At 53.3% G+C, this 15,669-nt stretch overlaps 1 protein-coding gene across 1 annotated transcript; it reads left to right on the top strand.

Moving 5' to 3' along the window:
* Positions 1 to 302: 302 nt before the first annotated feature.
* On the top strand, positions 303 to 9,841 carry CUNH1orf115 (chromosome unknown C1orf115 homolog). The gene is made up of 2 exons (XM_028104655.2): positions 303 to 636; positions 7,408 to 9,841. The coding sequence occupies exons 1-2, from the start codon at positions 349 to 351 to the stop codon at positions 7,525 to 7,527; spliced, it is 408 nt and encodes a 135-aa protein (XP_027960456.1). The 5' UTR covers positions 303 to 348; the 3' UTR covers positions 7,528 to 9,841.
* The last annotated feature ends 5,828 nt before the right edge of the window (positions 9,842 to 15,669 follow it).

Raw genomic sequence — 15,669 nt, 5'->3', positions numbered from 1 at the left:
CTGCCAATTTGAGCGTGGCAAATGACGCCTCGTTATTTGGGGTTCATTTATTCCGTTGCAAGTGCGGCTGAACGTGTTTCGTACGTTCACTGGGCACGCAGCTTTCGGGGTGTCCCCCGCCTTGGCCGCCAGGTAGGATGCAGGTAGGTACGGCTGAGCGCGCAATTCCGGGCCCCGCGGCCAGGGGGCGCTGCCACCCAATTTCCCCACCCCCACCCCTCTACCCACGCCCCGTCCGGGCTGGGGCGGGCAGGGGGGCGGGCAAGCGGGGCCGCAGGCGCAGGCGCGGGCGGGGCGCTAAGGTTGGCGTCCTGTCGCCCCGACCTTCGCCAGCGGGGCAGTAGCATCATGACGGTGGGAGCCAGGCTCCGAAGCAAGGCGGCGAGTGGTTTCCTGCGCCGCGGGCCCCGAGGGCGAGCGCGGGCGGAGGGGGACGAGGAGGCGGCCGCCCTCCTGGAGCCGCCGGAGCGCGGGGACGAGGCGGCGAGCGGGGCGAGCGCGGGGCGCCCGGGGGCCCGCAGCGCGCGCACGGTGCACCTGGCAGTCCTCCCCGAGCGCTACGAGCCGCTGGACGAGCCGGCCGCGGGCGAGAAGCCCAAGAGGAGGTACCGGCAGAAGCTGAAGAAGTACGGCAAGGTAGGGCCCCACGCCTGCCACCGCCCGCGGGCTTGGGGTGCGGGCGGCCCGACCCCCCGCTTCCTGGCCGATCGCCCGGAGGGCGGCGGTAGGGTCCCCACCGGCCGGCTGCGCGCAGCTTCTCTGGGCTGCCCCTGCGTCCCCTGGCCAGCATTCGTTAACAGACACCGAAGAGGGTTCCGTCTGTCGACTGGGAGGTGAAGGAAAACTAAATCGCAAGTAACGACAGGAGCCAAACCGGAGCTTTGCGGCGGGGGAGGGGGCGCCAATCCCCCCGCCCCTCTGGGGCTGGCCGCTTGGTCACGTTCCCAGCATTCCCCGTGGTTCTCATCCTGGTGTGTCTTACACTCCCTTGCACAGTTGGTGGGACAGAAATCCGTGTCCCTGTTTTACAGATGGGAATACTGAGGCATTTGAGTGGTTAGGTGACTTACAGAAGGTGACCCAGTTGGAAAGTAGGGAGCTGCCGGCCAATTCATCTGTTCTCCGGCAACATCCTCTCCGGGATATGCCACCAGCTGAGAACCGTTCGGTTATTCTCCTCAGGCATTCCCGAGGTTATGTCCAGGGCCTGGGAGCTCAACAATACATAAATAGGCACTTGTTGAATCTACTTTTCTCTTCCCCCAGCTGGCTATCCGTGTACTCCGGGACCTGCAGACATACTACTGCCTTTTGCCTTGGGGGCTGGGGGGCAGAGGAAAGAGGGGAGACAGGAGGAGAGAGAGAGAGAATCTGAATATGGGGTAAAATGACAGTGTCCTTCTCAGAGATCAAAGCCCAAGGCAGTGCCCAGGTGCCTCTCCCTGGGATCACTTGAAGCTACTTCTGCCCCAGCCCCTTGGGGCTGGACAAGGCCACCCAGAAGATCATCATAAAACTCACTGTGTCCTGGCCAAAGGCCCCATCTGATTCACGGTCTCATTATCTGTGTCCTCCAGTGGCCTCTTAGCCGATCTAAAACCATCTGGTCTCTGCTCCTAGAAACTTCGGTGTATCATCTCCTGTAAAAGCCCGTCAGCGGCTTTGGGCCCAGCGTACGGGCAGGCAGTGAGTGGTACAGGATATTACTAAAAACTCTGAGGTCAGGACTCTCAGGCTCAGAGTCCTGCTAGAACTGATTACCCGCTTCCTGGTCTCAGTTGAGCACAGAGAAACCACCACTGGCCTCTCAGTGGGCGAACGGATACTGTACATCTCAGGTCAGGCTGGCACCTGAAGATGGTTTTTGGGTGCTCATTTCATGCAGGGATTGTGCTAACCACTAGAGATCAGAAACCAGATATAGTGCGGTCCTGCCCTAGTGAAGTCCATGCCTGCCAGGGAAATCCCGACCTGGCAGAGTCGGGGCGCCACCACGGAGCCTCATGGTACAGAGTCCTCAGGGATGAGGCTGTAAAGTCAGGGACAGTTTGAAATCAATGGTGACATGAGAACTTGGCAGAGAAGATTGAGGTCTCACAGGTTAACAACGAGGTACCACCTCACACTCACTAGGATGGCTAGTACTTAAAAAACAAAGAACAAAAAAAAAAACAAAAAATAGTAAATGTTGGCAAGGATGTGGAGAAATTAGAATTATGCAGATTGCTAATGGAAATGTAAAATGGTGCGACTGCTGTGGTAAACAGTTTGGAGGTTCTTCCAAAAATTAAGCATAGAACTACCATATGATTCAGCAATTCAGCTCCTAGGTATGTACCCGAAATAATTGAAAATAAGTACTGAAATATACATATATATATATATTTGAGAGAGAGAACATATTCACATGTTCGTTGCAGCATTATTCAAAATAGCCAAAAAGTGGAAACAACTGATAAATGATAAACAAAATGTGGTGTATACATATGGTGAAATATTACTCAGTCATTAAAAGGAGTGAAGTACCATTACGGGCCACAACGTGGATATGATGGAGGCTGGCTGGAGGGTCCTTGGCTCCGTGCAGGATGGCACTCAGAACTCGAGCCAAGAGGAAGTGAAAGCAGAGTTTATTGAAGACACAGAGAATATAGATACAGAGTGTCTTGGAGACCTGGAAAGAAAAGTGAGTCTCATCTGGGCATGGGGTTTTTACTGAGACCTGGCGTTTTTACTGAGGATAATGGGCTGGTGCAAGTGTCTTCTCAGGCATCTAGGAACAAAGACGAGTGTTGAGGTGTCCTTCGTAAGTCATTTAGGCCCTGGAGCCAGGGATCTTGATGAGTCAGCGATCTGGGAACCACCCTGCCTGGTCACTCCTTAGACGTTACTTACTGTGCTGGGAGCCTCCAAAGCAATTATTAAATCCTTGACCTTTACATGGAGAACATACAGTATCTGTTCTATAAGGTGTGTGAAGGGCGACAGTCTAGGTCCTGGCCAAAATAGAAGCAGGAAAAAAAGCAGTTTTTAATGGGGTCCCTTCAGTTTCCCTGTCTCAGATGAACCTCGAAAACATTATGCTAAGTGGAAAAAACCAGACACACGGGATCACGTACTGTATGCGGGTATGATTCCGTTTCTATAGAATATCTAAAATAGGTAAGTGCAGAGAGAGGGAAGCAGATGGGTGGTTGCCAGGGACTGCGGAGAAGGAAAAATGGGGGGGGCAAGTGTGTAACAGGTGCAGCTCTTCTTTTGGTGATGGTGAAGATGTTTTGGAAGTAGGTAGAAGTGCTGGTCGCATGACACCGCCAATGTACTAGATGCTACCGAATTTTTCACTTTAAAATGGTTAATTTTTATGGCAGCAAAAGCTTGGTTGTGTCTCACCCTAGCTCAGTAGACACCGGAAGCCATATGAGAGGACACTGTCCAATTAGGGTTGGATGTGCCCTCTCCGTCCTCAACTTCCCACCTTCTTGGAGGTGTCTGGGAAGGTAACCAGTTAGGTGCCAACATGGAGGAATAGAGCAGCCCTGCCCTCTGCTGAAAATGTACGGCAACAGCCAAGCCTCCGCTAGAGGTGTGGGGAGGTAAGTCTCCAGGCTTTAGCCAGCATGTGAGTCTTTCCTTTTCCTGGGCCCAGTGGAATAAGGAGGGACCTGTGGGCAAGCCACATTGTTCTTGGTTGTTATTGTTTTTTTTTTTTTAAGATTCTTATTTATTTATTTATTTGACAGAGAGACACAGCGAGAGAGAGGGAACACAAGCAGGGGCAGAGGGAGAGGGAGAAGCAGACCTCCCGCCGAGCAGGGAGTCCGATGCGGGGCTTGATCGCAGGACCCTGGGATCATGACCCGAGCCGAAGGCAGACGCTTAACGACTGAGCCACCCAGGCGCCCCCGGACGCGCCACGTTGTCCATGGATGGCTTTTCCTTCAAGGAAGGGGGCTTGGCAGTTCCTAATCATCTGTTCACCGCTCAAGCCCTGCACCCGAGTGTCTTCCTGCTTCTGTTTAAAGAGAAGCATTGGGCCTTCGTGACATACGAAAGGGTTTCTTCTCTCCTGCTGCCCTGGGGTCCCAGCCAGGCGCGGGCCCCAGTGTCCAGCTGGTCCAGCCTCTCGAAGGAGGCTCGGGGCTCAGGGGCTGTGTGCCTGGACTCTTGCCCAGCAGCGTTCCCTGGTCATTTGTAAGTAATGATGCTCGTGTTCACGTGGTGCTTTCATTGTTAGGAAAGGGCCATTTTCTGGGTCCAGGCGAGGGGAAGGAACAGATGTTTGTTGTTCGGCTGCAGCATGCCAAGAGCTCTGCTGCGCATTTCATGGGTGAGACCCCTGAGTCATGCCCAGAACTTTGGAAAGCGGGGGGCCCCCCACCATTTTGCAGCGGTGGAAGCTGGAGTTTAAGGAAGGTGTGCAGTTCGAGGCCTTACAGCTGGAGGGTAGCCAAGCTGGGAGGCAGGAGTCTCACCTGGCAGTTGGGTTGAGGGGACTAACCCCCAAAACTTAAGATGAGAGGTCGCCTTTCCCAGGCACCCCTGAGAGCCGCAGGAGGGGTGTGGATGAGGAAAGTAAGTACATTTTGTCCATCAGGCAGCTGGGAGAGGGTCGGAGGGGGTAATACAATGTGTGGAGTAGCCTTTAGCTCAAGAGGGAGAAAAATTGTCCTCATGCTGGAGGGTGGCAGCAGGTAAGGACAGGGGCACCGGAGCCCGGCTGCCAGGCTCAAGCCCTGCCCTGCGCCCTGTAGGTTTGGTGACCTTGGGCTGGGCCCACCACTTCGCCTCAGTTTCCTTATGAGTGACATGGGGTGAATCGAGGGTTATGGGCAAGAGTAAATGCCCTCCCCGCAGAGATCTCTGAGCTTGCCTGGCAGGTGGCAAGGCTTTTGTGACTGTTGGCTGCTGGCTCAGGGTGAAGGAGAGACCCTGTAGGACTGTTGACTTTCTGATTCGTTTTTAATCAGAACACAGTAACTCAGAAAAAAAACCTCCGTCTGTAGCTGATCGCCTGGCTCAGCGTTGTGCCTCGGTCCTCACCACATTTCAAAAAACTGAAGACTTGATCTTCATGTTCAGGGGAAAGTGATCTTCATTGGCAGCCGGGTTTTTGTTTTTGTTTTTGTTTTTGTTTGTTTGGGTTTTTTTTTTTTTTTTGAAACTGGATGCTGGGAATCCCTGACTTCCCTGGGGGTTAGTTGAATCCAGAGAACCCCCAGAAAGTGTGGCATCCTCGGACAGCTGTAATAGATCACCACCAACGTGGTGGTTTAGGACCAACACCAGCTGTACAGGTCTGGAGGCCAGAAGTCCGAAATCAGTGTCACTGTGCTAAGGTCCGCAGGCTGGTTCCCCTGGAGGCCCCAGGGAAAAACCAGTTACGATGCTCTTTCCAGCTTCCAGGGTCCCCATCCTCCCGTATCCCAGCCAGCAGTGCAGGTCCACAGATCTCTCTGTTGTGACATTGCCTTCTGTGTGACCCCTGTGTCCCTCTTAACAAGGACGGTGGTCCTCCTTTGGGTCCTTATAATTATGTAGTGGCCCTTATACTGATTGGCCCCACCTGGATAATCCAGGACCATCTCCCCCATCTTAAGATCCTTAATTTAATCACATCTGCAAAATCCCTTTGACCCTATAAAGCCACATATTTACAGGTTCTTGGGACCGGGGGGCCATTCTTCAGCCTACTCGCTCCCCTGGGTCCCCCATGCCTCACTGCTTCTCCAAGAGATTATTTGGGTTGAAAATAATGTGGTTGTGGTTGACCCACATCAAAGAATACAAAACCTCCCTCAAATGACACCGAAATGGTCATCAATAGCTATTTTACATTTCTTTGTATCACTTTTCTCGAACCTGTGTTTTGACAGTATTCCAGCTAATGAGGTATTTTAGTAGCTTTTTTCTAAATGGCAAAGATGAAGCGACGAGCAGTTTTTGCAAATAGCACGCTGAGGAAAGTGGATGTCCAAGGGCCAAAAATGTCAAGTTTAGTGCAGGCCATCTGTGATTCTGGTTGGCATTGCTTATAAAGGACCGTAAAGGACTGTTACACTTGCTCCCAGAGAACAGTCTTTTTGTTACTGTTATTTCAGGGAGGGAAGTAAAATTCTCCCACTGGATCTTATTATACATTTAAGGAGATGTCTCTCTTAGCAACCTCATGCCACCCTCCACCCCACGCATGTACCCTAATGTCTCACTGAGAAGTCAATGGGCACAATGCCAGGAGTCAGTGTCTAGAGAAGCCGTAGATGTTACCTGGCTCTTTCCCGGGGCTCCTTATGGAGGCTTCGAGGTTCCAAAGGAAAGATCTGGGCCTTTTCTGGGTGCTGGGGCTACAGCAAGGAGCACAAGAAAGCCCCTTCATCTGGGAGAGAGGGAAGGTCAGCTTGCTAGACAGACAGACCAGGTTTGCCAGGCAGCGCTGGCCCTGAGCTTTGTGATTGTGATCAGGGGTTTTGAGTGAAACCAGGAATTTTAGGTGCTTATTGGAGTTGGGAAGGTCAGGGGGCTGAGAGACAAGGTGGGTGGTAGGGTCCAAGTCACCCACATGGATGTTGACGTCATTGAGAGTGATGACGAAAGTTGGGGGTGGGAAGCAGAAGGGGGGGTGGGGTGGGCAGCACCATCGATATGAGTGGGCGGCGGGGGGGGGGGTTCTCTATGCTTCCTGTTGCCATTCCATTTGAATCCCTGGGATGTCCCCTGTCCAGCACCAGGCCCTACAGAAAAGGAGTGGATAGCAAGAAAGCAGGGCGTAGTCGTTACCTTCAAGGGGTTAATCATTGTACTGGAGGATGCAGCAGTCTGAGAATAGTGGGAGACTCTGGAGATGGGTGCGGGTTGGACAGGAATCTGCCCTGGAGATAGAGGGTCGGCAGGGTGGGCTTTCAGATAAAGGTGAAGGGAGGGACACTAGGCCCAGCTTCCAGAAGATGCAGTGACTGGGCTGGAACAGAGAAGAGTACGCTTTGGCTTAACAATAAAACCAGGGGCGCCTGGCTGGTTCAGTCAGTAGAGCACGTACGGGACTCTTGATCTCAGGGCCCTGAGTTCAAGCCCCTGGTGGGCATGGAGCCTACTTTGGCAACAAAACCGGTTTGGTTTTAGAGCTAGCAGCCTCACTACTGTCGGCTTTCACCTCCCTGGCCAGTGGTCCAGTGGCAGCCCCTGGGTCATCCTGGGGGAGCATCTAGCACGGGACCCATGGGGCGCTGACCTCTGAATCAGGACGTCCAAGCTATCTGGAAGTGTGCAGCGCTTGAAAGTACTTTGCAAGATGATTTGCCCTGAGAGAATGCGGCAGAATGGTCCTTTACGTAGGTCACCATGGCGTGTGAGGGACTACAGCGTTGCCTAACACGCCCCTTTGCTTTTCTCTTCTCTCCTGAAAAACAGAATGTTGGGAAGGTGGTCACCAAGGGATGCCGCTACGTGGTCATCGGCCTGCAAGGCTTCGCTGCGGCCTACTCTGCCCCGTTTGGAGTAGCCACTAGCGTGGTCTCGTTCGTCCGCTAGTGGGAGCTGCGGGGGCAGACTCACCAGCACGGATGGAAGCTCCGCTCTGGGACCATCTTAGACCTGAACCCACAGAATCCTTGGAGGAAATCAATGTCTTTCCTTGTTGCATTGGATGAATGCTAGGAATGGAACGTCCCTGCCCATCCGCTGAGCTTTTCTCATGACTCTAGGACGCCTGTGGCTCCGATGGACAATCCCGCAGAGAATCAGGCCCATGTTAGGTTTGGGGTTACAGTGTGCAAACACCGAAGGCTTCATGCGGAGGTGGCGGGGGGCTGACCCAGAGGCAGACACCTGGCAGACGGGAGCACTCTGGGTGGGTAGCGGAGGGGTGATTACAAGGCGGGACGGGGATTTTGACGATTTGTTATGTTCTGGAAGGGTCACAGGCTGACATGGCGCTCACAGCCCTTGGCTGCCTCGGTTCTGGGGCCAGCAGAGAAGCTGTTTGTCATGTGCCCCAGCTCCTTTCTCCACCCCTTTGTCACCAGGGGTATAATTATGGGCTTGAGAAGAAGAAGGAAGGAAGGAAAATCTCTTTGAAGGTGGGGATGCTTTGAAAACTGTTGATGACGTGTGTGACTGTTTAAAGCAGATAAAGCTTGTGATCCCCCCCTGCCCTCCCCTCCGCCCACCCCCCCAGTGACAGGAATGTGTTGCTGGCCTGGTGGGAGGAAGGGGGCGCAGAGGCAGGCCGGGTGGGCTGTAGAGGTGGCTGGAGGGAGCCATGCCATGGGGCCCGGGCCAGGCCAGTGGCTGGCCGATGGCCGGGCCTCCTGACTCAGCTGCCAGGCACCATCACCGACTGCACCTAGCCACCCAGAGGCGTTTTGTCTTGGGAGAGAGGGAGACATGGTGCCTGGCAAGGAAAGTGTGTGATTTAGAGAAGGAACCAGTAAGTAGGAGACAGGTGTGCTGGAAGTAGAAAGATGGTGGACAGGAGGAGCGGAAGGTGGGGAGCCAGGCCTGGTTTATCAGCCCTGGGAAACCTTAGGTGGGCTGGGCTTGCAGCTCCGGGTAGGGACCAGGGATGCTGGGGGGCTAGGGGTGCCATGGCTGGTGCTGAAAATCCCCCGGGGTCCCATGAGCTCTCACTGGCTGCCTTTGTAGCATCCTTTCCTCTTTGGGGCTGCCAAGCTGGTCCGCATCTCACCTGGATTCAGAGCTCAGTGCCGCATGGGTCCTGGGCTGGACACTCCGCCCAGGATGACGCAGGGACTGCCATTGGATCATTGGCCAGGGAGGGGAAAGAAAGAGGAGGCTCCTCTTACCGTACCCCTCCGCCAACCCCCGTGATAGGCCCCTGTTCGGACTGTTGCCAGAATATCCAGAAGCCCAAATAGTTGTTGCTGATCAGTCTGTAGGGTGGGCGGCAGCACCTGCGTGTTGCCCTGAGCAGTTCCCCAGGCCTTGCGGAGGAGGCCTCGGTGCTCATGCCTCACCGGTCAAGCCAACCAGGTGGCACCAGAACGTGGAGAAGGTGGCTGGGGAAGACAGACAGATGGACAGAAAAAGGAACCGGTGTAGGAGAGAGTTGTAGCTAGACATTCTGGAGGCTCATGTTGAGGATGAACTTAGATCCAGTTCTGCATCGTTAATATTTGTGAGGAAAAGAGAAAACAAACGGTCTTGTTTTCACTCAAATGCTGAAAGAGGATAAGAGCTGGCCTGAGCACACTGAGACTCGGGGAAAAGAGACCAAAGTGGGAGGAAAAGCCAAGCAGAGTTTAGTGGGAGAGCCAGGCCTCTGCAGCCCACAGGTGACAGGAGGAGGCAGCCTGTGATGGGCTCGGAGCATGTCCCTCCCTGGCGGCCCAGGGATGCTGACCCGCCCTGGAGAAGTCGGCTGAGTCCCCTCGGAGGAACGGAAGTGTGACCCTGGAAGGGACCAGAGCTGCCAAGGCCTGTCCGGTGAAGACCTTCCCCATCCCATCCCCAAATCGGAGACACTATCAGGCCAGGTATATTTGGCCCAGAAATTGGAATCGTCTGATTAAGAATCAGCCTAGAAATGTCATCAGTCAGAACCTCGCAGGGATTGTCCCGGGAGCCAGATGCCTGTGTACAGAAGATGACCTTGTCCAAACTCCCAGAGGGTTCGTTTCCCCCGGGGACAGGGCATCCGTGTTGCAGATTACCTTTTTGCCTGTTTCTCTGTCTTCAGTTTTTTTTTTTTTTTTCTTTAAATATCCGGGTCCACACCCTACTGAGAATTGAGTTTTAGAGCTTTGCCTTTACACGCTTGACCAAGAAGCTTCTTTTGTATCCTTTTCCTGGTCTATAATGTAAATAAAACCCTCAATTTGTGGAACGTGTCTGTGTATGAAGTTTTTCTCCCCCTCACTTTCCAGCCTTGCTTGAGGTTCCTGCAGCGTCCAGCCAAGGCTGACTTCACACGGGGACCTCCCTGGGGCACCCAAGCCACCACGAGGAGCCCAGTGCTGCCCCAAGGCCCAAGGGGAGGGAAAGGGTCCCCGATTCATCTGGAACTCTGCTTAGGTCTTGAGGGGAAGGGGGGGCGGTTCTCAGGAAACCCAGCAGAATAGGGTTCAGCTGAGACTCCTGTCTCAGCTCCTGCATTTGTTGGAAGTGAACATTTCCAGAACGTCCAATAGTTGAAAACTGACTGCTGTGCCCCGGAGCCAAAATAGGTAGCTTGAAGACAGAGTCTGGGTTTATTACTTTGCCAGGCAAAGGAGACTGCAGCTGGCTAGTGCCTCCAAGACTGCAAGCCCACCCAGGGTAAAAAGGCTGAGGAGTCTTAGAGAAAAACGCAGGATCGGGGCAGATTCAATAGGAATCTGTTCACCCTGTCTTCAAAATGGCTCTGGCCATCGGAGTGTTGTTACTACGTTACTACGTATCAGCATCCTACCGAGCTCCTGGAATGAAGGATTTTACAGAAAAGCGAAGGGGGGAGAGGGAGAGGCTTCAGGAACGAAGAGAGAAACTTGTTTAAAGTCACGCCTTGCTAAAGCATGAGTGTGTCCATCTTAATTTCCGTCCATCTTTACATTTCTATTGGGGTTTCACGATTTTGATTGAGAGGCTCGGGTGGGACCAGGAAGCTGCGTTTTTCACTAGTGGCTTAGAAGATGGGGAAATGCTGGCCCCCGGGGGCTGCTGCAGGTTGCAACTGCCAGTGGACTCCCCAGGTGGGAGCCTGGGATCTGACCTGAGCCGGGGGTGGGGGCGGGGGAGGGGGACCTGGCAGGTGCCAGCCCCAGGCGAGGCATATGTAACATGCCCTTTGACTGAGTCTCCACAGAAGCGGTGGGAAAGGGCTTGGTGGGAGGGAAGTGTACCCAGTGCAGCCAGTGGGGATGTGTGAGTTTTCCGACACCACCAAGCAGCTATCTGACACCAGTTGGGTGTTCTACAGTTTAATTCCATTCTAGCACTATTCTCTGGAGAGAGCATCGGAGATCCCACAGGTGGAAGGGCTTAGTCCTACAAGACTGGTCCAAGTTGCCACCTGTGCTTTTGATGGACCAGCTAAAGATCGGAAGTTCCAACAATACCCTCCTTGGGTTCTGTTAATTTGATAGAGCGGCACACAGAACTGGGAGGAACATTTTACTCCCTTTACCTGTTTATTATAAAAAGGATCCAACTCAGGAGCAGCTGGATGGAAGAGATGCACAGGGCAAGGTCTGAGGAGAGGGTACAGAGCTTCCATGCCTCTCCAAACACACCCGTCTCCCCAAATCTCCAGTGTGTTCACCAACCTGGAAGGTCTCCCGAAGCCTGTTTTTAGGGAGACGTCATTACATAGGGTGATTGATTAAGCCAGTGGCAATTGATAATAGAATTCAATGTCCATCCCCTCTCCTCTCCCAGGAGTTCTGGAGGGAGGTGGAAAGTTCCAAATCTTTTAATCACAGGGTTGGTTCTTTGGGCAACATGGAGGCTTGCCTCTTAGCATAACAAAAGACACCTTGCCTGCTCTCAGGACTTAGAAATTCCAAAAGGGTTTTAGGAGCTTGTGCCAGGAACAAGGACCAAGACCAATTCTGTATTTCTTTCTTTCTTTTAAGATTTTACTTATTTGAGACAGAGCATAAACGGCGGGGGGGAAGGAACAGTGGCAGAGGGAGAAGCAGGCTCCCTGCCGAGCCGGGAGCCGGATGCGGGACTGGATCCCAGGACCCTGGGATCATGACCCGAGCCAAAGGCAGACGCTTCACAGACTGAGCCACCCAGGTGTCCCACCAACTATATATTTCTGATTATGAATCACAATAACACAAGCAGGTCAAGAGAAGCAGAGTGGTCCTGGGTTGCCTCAGATTATACTCCCTGGCAGGGCGGGGGTCACATGTGTCCACCGGCTGTTAGGCAGAGAGCAAAGCAGGAAGTGGGGGACCTTGGTATCTTCAGCCACTTTGGAATCGCCCCTGCTGTCCCTTTCTGCCCCGCACCTGCACTTTATCAGAAAACCCCCGACTGGCGTCTGTGACCAAGAAGCAGGACCTGAGCTCAGGCCTCCTGCACCTTCCAGTAGTCCTCCAGGCACAGCGGCGCCCTCGCAGACAGTGGTCCTGGGGCTGGGAAACCCTCCCAGCAGGCTCAGATTCAGGGAGCTGCTGCTGTGGGGTTTGCCCCCACGATGTCCTCCCCCCAGCCCCCGACTCTGCAGGAGCACCGATAAACTGAATTTAACTTTGTGATGCCATCATCCTCAAACTTTTTTTTTTTTAAGATTTTTTTTATTTATTTATTTGACAGAGAGAGACACAGCGAGAGAGGGAACACAAGCAGGGGGAGTGGGAGAGGGAGAAGCAGGCTCCCCGCGGAGCAGGGAGCCTGATTTGGGGCTCGGTCCCAGGACCCTGGGACCATGACCCGAGCCAAAGGCAGACACCCAACTGACTGAGCCACCCAGGTGCCCCCCCAAACTTTTGAAACCTTTATAGCTCTCTCTCTAAATGTATTTTATAATACAAATTATATACAGAGTTAAAGGGGAAAAATAATGCCCTCAGCATCCTTGTAAAGGCCGTATTTGAGAGATTCTGTGGTTTGCCCAAAAGCCTGAGAAAAAACAAAATCTTCAAATTCCTTTGACCATTCACGGGGAAATGTGGGGAAAAATAATACATGGGAACTTTTTTTTTTTAGGAGGCAAGGTTTTTGAGCCAAATCACTCCACTGAAGTTCACCAGGAAAAGGAGGTCTCTTCAGATTTTCTAGAAGGCTCAGTGCCAGAGCCTGGTAGGTGTGAAAGCCACAGAGGGGCAGGTCTTGGAGGGGAAGGGAGGAGGGCAGAACAAAAGTTTGGTTGCTGGATGTCCAGGCCTAATCTCCCCTGCAGGAGTGCTCAGCACCTTGCACCCTGCAGCTCCATCTGGGACACAAATTAGGGTCAGAATTCAACACCGCCAGGACTGGCTTGGCTGTTTTGTTTTTTTAACAGGCGTTTCTCAGGTGATTCGCTTGCATAACCTGCTGACAAGGCTCTAAACAAGCGTGTCTGGTTCAAAGCTGATACAGAAATGAGGCCCAAAGTACAGACGGAGCAAAGAGCGAGCCCTTCCTTTTACTGGGTCTTTAAATCCAGAGCAAACCCCTTCCAACCAGACCTGCTTTCTCCATTCAAAATGCGGGGAGGCTCTGACAGTTAAGCCTCTACCTTCCGCTCAGGTCATGGTCCTGAGGTCCTGGGATGGAGCCCCACATCGAGTGGGGAATCCTTGCTCAGCAGGGAGCCTGCTTCTCCCTCTCCCTCTGCTGCTCCCCCTTGCTTGTGCTCTCTGCCTCTATGTGTGTGTCAAATAAATACATAAAATCTATAAAAAAATTCAAAATGGGGGGAAATAATTCGTGTGTATTTCCCTGCCTAGGAGAGATGTTCAGAATTGCAGAAGTAGAAAGTGGTGACATAACACCTTTTTTGTTTGTTTGCCAGGGACTTTTCTGCTGGAAAAAACACTTTACCTGTTTATCTTCTTTCATCGTGGAAAGAACCCTGAGTTAGATATTATTATCATGCCCCCACTCTGTTGTGGATGATGGTTTGTGTATTTTGAGATGTGTAGCGTTAAGGAGAAAAAGACATGTAACTTATTTACAAATGTCCTTTATCACCTTTACTTCTCCATGCAAAATTAAGCTTGGATTTGCGTTTTGGAGCTTCCGTTTCAGTAAGTCAGTGAGCCATGCCCGTGGTGCCACAGGCCTGAGATTCCACCTGCACCCCCCCACCCCCCCCACCCCCCCGGATTCTGCATGCCCCGCCGCCCGGGTCTCGCTGGGAATCAGAGGAGGACCAGGAGCACGCAGTCTCTTAGCTGGGAGGCGCTGTGATGGCTGGCTTAACCATATCCTTAGATGTGATTCTGTGGCCAGGAAGCCCTGAAACCGGGACTCAGGCTTTGCTTTCAGCCACTTCCAGCTGCCCCCCGACTCTCGGTTCCTCTCTGGCTCTGTTACCCCCAAAGGACTGCAAGGAAGAGGGAACTTTCATCCTAATCACATCCAATTTGCATTCCTGGGCCCAACAATGTGATCCAGCTAGGTAGCTAGAAACCCTGCAGCCAAAGATTCGTGGCGCTTACTAGCCCCTCACACCATGCTGAGATTCCTTAGCTGCTTTACCACAGGCGAGGCACAGGATGTCCAGGCTGCTTTGAGGTAACGGGCTTGAGCAATGGAAGCTTGAGCGAGGCAGAAAGGGGCCACAGCGACCAGAAAGCTGAGTGCAAATAGGTTCATTAAGCGATCCACCTTCCAATAGCCATAGGCCTTAACTGACCAATTACATCCAGGCACCATTCCCGAGATTACCCAAAAAGGGGAAATTCCGTACGTCTCCATACTCCTCACTCCACACTATACTGTGACCCCTCACACCCGCGTTGCAGTCTCTCCTTTGCTCTTCTGCCTGCGAATCGCTTGTGCTGTATTCAATAAACTTTTATTCTGCGTTGGGTGAAGTATCTCACTACCTGGGCCACCAGCCCCCACCCAATTGGGGTGCCCCACATTTGGTGACCCCCCCATCAGAGCTCCCGTACCCTGCAAAGAGGGCGGGACATGGGGGCTGGGCCGGGGAAGGGATCTGTGCCCCCAGGTCGGGGTGGTTGAAGTTACTGTATTTTGCCACGCGTCCTTGGTGTGATCTGGGCACAACCACAGTTACTGTTCCCACTGCCTGGGGACTGTGTTCCCCTGGGGCCAGAGCTTCCTGTTTCCTCACAGCGCCCCGGGGGGCCATGTGCCTGAGCCCCCAGGCTAGCAGGAAGCCGCCCTGCACCCCAGGAACACCACTGGCATTGGACCACCTGGCTTCCCAGAACTTCCCACAACTATTTTCTGTATTTTGGAGGCAGTCTTTGAAATGCCAGTCCACTGTCCTCCTGGTGGTGGCCTCACTGAAATAAATTCCTTTCTTGTTTCACCACCTCTGGATTTGGTCAGCGGCAAGTGGCCAGACCTGGTCTGTTAGGATGCTCCCCTGTCCCAGCCTGGTGCTGTTTGTTGCACCCCAACCTGCTACAGGGGAGAGGGGGAGGGAGGGACTGAGGGGGGGTGGGGAGACACACAGCCTGCTCCCCCTCCACTGTTAGTGTTTGTCTCTCTTCCCCCTAAACTCATCCTTTATCTACACGGGGAATGGCTTCCAGGTTCCTGTTGGGAGCAGAGCCCCACCTTCCCGTTTGCTTAAAACAAACCCAGCTAGAGCTGCCACAGAACTGGTGTGGGGGCAGGGGCTCAAGAGCTGCTGATCGGAGGCATGTGGCTGGAGGTTCCAGGAAAAGGCTTATTTGTAGCTTTCTGTCTTTTCCAGCCATTCCAGATGAGGAAGGACTCAGCACTTTCACCCTGAGCTGGGTTAGGCTTGCCACTGGCCTTGTTTGCCAACACCCGGGCTGGTCCTGTTTGTGACATGGGGGTGCAGAAGAAGTCCTGTAAACTCCTTTGGGCACGGTGTTCAAAGGACAAACAGGCTGCCTGAGGATCAGCAGGAGAGCTTGGGGCTCTCAGGAGGTCAGGGGGCAGGAGGTCATGGTCATGGCTCATGGCAGACACACAGGGGCCCTACGAGCTCAGTCATAACAGCTGTGAGGCCCGGGAGAGCAAATATACACTTTCATTAATCACCCAAGGAGCCTCTTCATTTGTGTCCGCTCATGTATT

Source organism: Eumetopias jubatus, unplaced genomic scaffold (assembly GCF_037043125.1).
Source record: "Eumetopias jubatus isolate StellerSeaLion01/CBP00866 unplaced genomic scaffold, mEumJub1_p1.0 scaffold_12, whole genome shotgun sequence".
Taxonomy (NCBI): Eukaryota; Metazoa; Chordata; class Mammalia; order Carnivora; family Otariidae; genus Eumetopias; species Eumetopias jubatus.
Note: the sequence above shows the minus strand (reverse complement) of the source record. Positions and strands in the feature narration are given on the sequence as shown.